At 36.0% G+C, this 3,791-nt stretch overlaps 1 protein-coding gene across 1 annotated transcript in view; it reads left to right on the plus strand.

Annotated features, from left to right (window-relative positions):
• Nucleotides 1-3,791, plus strand: part of LOC107582345 (protein SZT2-like) — a 93,853-nt gene that overhangs the window by 64,054 nt on the left and 26,008 nt on the right. Inside the window, exons 56-60 of the mRNA XM_016268142.1 lie at nucleotides 708-840; nucleotides 1,008-1,135; nucleotides 1,517-1,564; nucleotides 3,038-3,159; nucleotides 3,457-3,639. Coding sequence (XP_016123628.1) covers nucleotides 708-840; nucleotides 1,008-1,135; nucleotides 1,517-1,564; nucleotides 3,038-3,159; nucleotides 3,457-3,639 — 614 coding nt within the window. The remainder of the gene's footprint in view (nucleotides 1-707; nucleotides 841-1,007; nucleotides 1,136-1,516; nucleotides 1,565-3,037; nucleotides 3,160-3,456; nucleotides 3,640-3,791) is intronic.

Here is a 3,791-nt window from a genome sequence, read left to right on the forward strand (position 1 = left end):
ACTAAATACTTTTTTCCCCCACTGTCACTGTATATATGTATATATATATATATATGTGTGTGTGTGTGTGTGTGTGTGTGTACTATATGTGCTCTCAATTGTTTAAAAAATATAACTAATTAATCACACATTTCTTCCTGAAATCAATCATGATTAATCCCACCTAACAGTAAAGTTTTTAAATATAATATATTGCAATAATTATAATAAAAATTATGACATTTAAATATATTGGTTTATTTGAAAATTGTTTTAAGTTCACTTAATTAGAAGTTGTTATTTTTTAAATATATATATATTTAAAATTTTTATTTCTAAAACATTTTTTACATTTTACGTGCCATTACCAAATCATTTACACAACCAATTAAAAACTCTTTTGGAAAAACTAATAGCAGTTTTGGGAACAACTCATGAATGTATAAATACCAATTAATTTTTTTAATACCAGGTCAATTGGTATGTGCACAATTTGTAATTCATTTTCTTATGAAAAAGTGCAAAGTAGAATTGCCCTGAGTTTAACATTTACTCTAAATGCACTATAGAGGGGACGTTTGAAAATGAAAAAGGCTTGTTTCACCTTGCAACACTCTTAATACTTGGGAAGAAATAATTAAAGAGACACAATAATGAAGTTTAAAGTGATTAGACAGATAAAAAAAAGTCCCCTAATGAAATATGCAGTAAATAATTTTCTCTCTCAGGTTGTCCTTCCATCCAGCACTGTTCAGCTGAAGCCTCGCATCATTTCCTCATGCCCTCCATCCTCACAGAGACGGTCAATCTGGTCGGCTCACTGGCCGGTGACACGGCAGTCAAAGTGTTTGAAAGAACCAGGTGCGTCCCAGTATCATCAGAGCGGTCCAGACGTGTCTGTCACGGCAGATGTGATCAGTGACTTCTGTATGTGCAGAGGATGCTTAGCTGTTCAACGCACCATCAGATGTTTCTGTCTGTTCAGTTTATGCTTAAACCGATGAGCTGTTTCCTGTGTGTGTCTCCAGCTGTCCTCAGGGAGACATCTATGTCCCCCTGTCAATCATCCAGCACATCAGCCAACCACCTGGCACCACCAGGAGCTTCATTCTCATTGGTCGCAACTTCAGCCAATGGCACTGCAGTACAGAACAAGGTGCCTCCTATGTTCACTTACGAATTATGTTGTCTTTGATTACACACAGTTATTGAATGATTTAATGGGTTCAACTTGAATCAGAGAAATCCGTGCTTTCCAAGGAGCACATTGTAATTTGATCTATAGTTTCATAAACAGGCTGATTATAACCACAGTTATAATACATTAAGTTTTACAACCATCATAGATTCATAGATTCTTTTGCTCATGTTGTTACTTGTAAAGCTGTGTGTGTGTGTGTGTGTGTGTGTGTGTGTGTGTGAGAGAGAGAGAGAGTTTGTGTGTGTGTGTGTGTGTGTGTGTGTGTGAGAATGCAGCATTAACATAGAGTTGTCTTGTTTTGCAAAGCTGTGTGTGCTCATCTCTGTTTGCCCACAGAAGACAGTTCAGATGAAGAGAACAGTCCTGTACTAAATAGGTGCACACGTAAGTTTGGCCCTTTATGGGGCCCTAGTGGCCCTCACTGTTGCAGCAGCAGGGGGCCTTCCTCCAGATCATTCCATTACACCACAGACACACTTCAACGGGGACGATATATTTGAGTGATTCTTCAATTAGGACTTTTCTTTCTTTTTTCCTAATGTTTTAGAACTTTAAAAGGCAAAATACTTTTTTGGGCTTGTCCCAACCCATTCTTTTAAACATTCACACTATAATAATATATAAAAACTGATCAGAGAAATGGTACCTTTTACTTTTAACTAAGGCCAAAAAAATGTATTCATTCATTCATCGTTCGTTCATTCGTTCGTTCATTGATTCATTCATCGTTCAATCATTCATTCATAAAAAAAATTGCCAGACTTTCCACTATTAAAAAAATGTATTAGATTAAATTGTACCTTTCACTTTTACCTAAGAACATAAAAAAATAAGTAATTCGTCCATTTATTCATTATTCTTACATGCATGCATTCATTCTTTCATTTATGAATTTAAAAAAAAATTCAAAAACTTTTCACTATAATAAATGTATAAAAAATGCATCTGAGAAATTTTACATTTTACTTTTAACCTAGACCATAAAAATCTAAATGTTTAATTATTTTATGTGTGTATGCGTATGTATTTATGTACGTATTCATTTATTTACTTGCTTATTTCAAAGAACCTCCAGATTTCCCTCTATATTCAATTTCTGAAATTTGACCACAGAAATTGTACCTTTTACTTTTACCCTCAACCAAAAAAAACCCAAAATATTTTCAATTCTTTTGGTATTTATTCATTATTTTATAACAAACAAAAATCATTGTCCTACATATCGCCTCCATTACCATCACACTTACTGCCAAAATCCACTTTACTGTTGAACAGATGTAATACATGTTTTGAAATGAATAACACGTATTTAAAGAAGGTTTTTTTCAAGCTTTAAAGTAGTCTCTAATTAAAGATTCACTCATTTATGCATGTATGAGATCATTTTAGCCCTGCATGTTCTCTACTATTGAAACCTACTGATTTTCTTTTTTTTTTATAACTTCTACATTACTTCACTCCTAGTTGAGTATGTGGTCTGATGTTGGTATTTAAATGATATTAGAGTTTAATCAAGGAGAGAATGTCATAAAACCCTCAGTTTGCCCTCTATTAATCTACAGAGTGAGTTCTGCATTCAATCTCTCCTCAAACACACTCCATAGATGAAATAAATGCCCTGCCTCGAGGCATTAAAAAGTAATGAGCCCTGTTTATGCTTTAATATTAATTTAATTTCATGATTTGAATCAAACAGATGTCACTCATGTAAACTGAGAATGAAAAGTGACATTATAAATTGCCTTTTTTGTTGTTGTGGATCTTTATTTCATACTCCTTTTCTTACTTTATTTCTTAGTCTATTGTCTATACATGTTTCTTTACTCAAATAGTAAAGAATTCTGTCTTGTCTTAAAGCTCATAAGGGCCTGCAGCGGTTCGAGGGTTTGGAGCACAGTGATTGGCTGAGCCCGGGGCAGGCCGTGAGGGGCGTGGCTCCACGCCAGCGCTTCCTATACATACAGATTGTCAATAAGAAGGTCAGTCGGGTTGAATATAACCAGCCGTGACATGCGTAAGCAACACACTATAAAAACTCTCTTGCATTCCTGTTAACCAGCTGCGACAGTCAATGGGACGTTTTGCTGCCCACAGTGAAATATCATTTGTCTGAAATACCACAACGCTGCGTATTAAACACCGGGTGTGTTCTAATCGGCTGTGATTGTGCAGCGTCATGCAGCATTTTTGTCTTCAAGTGTGGATAGACTTTGGTGTGCAAGGTGGATTTGTGAGGTTTGTTCTTTCTGTTTTATGTTATATTGCTATGTTTCCAGGTGACTCTGTACACGTATAACTGGTCGGTGGATCTGGGCGTCTCTCTGAATCAGGGTCTGGTCAGACTGGTGCAGTGGCAGAACGCCCGCGCTCATGTGGTCAGCTGCCTCCTGAGTCAGAAAATGGGCCTTTTCCATCATTACTGCTTCTCTGATACACCTACACATGAGGACCTGAAACAGGTTAGTACACAAACACTCCGGCTGTGTTCTCAATGCAACACCAGCATACTGCAATGATTAATTAGAAACGGTATATGAAGCAATAAACATCTCAATCATTTCAACAAACACAATATCATTTTGCATGTTTATTTCAGCCAGTGATGTCCAAT

This window comes from Sinocyclocheilus grahami, unplaced genomic scaffold, assembly GCF_001515645.1.
Source record: "Sinocyclocheilus grahami isolate Dianchi unplaced genomic scaffold, SAMN03320097.WGS_v1.1 scaffold43.1, whole genome shotgun sequence".
Lineage (NCBI taxonomy): Eukaryota > Metazoa > Chordata > Actinopteri > Cypriniformes > Cyprinidae > Sinocyclocheilus > Sinocyclocheilus grahami.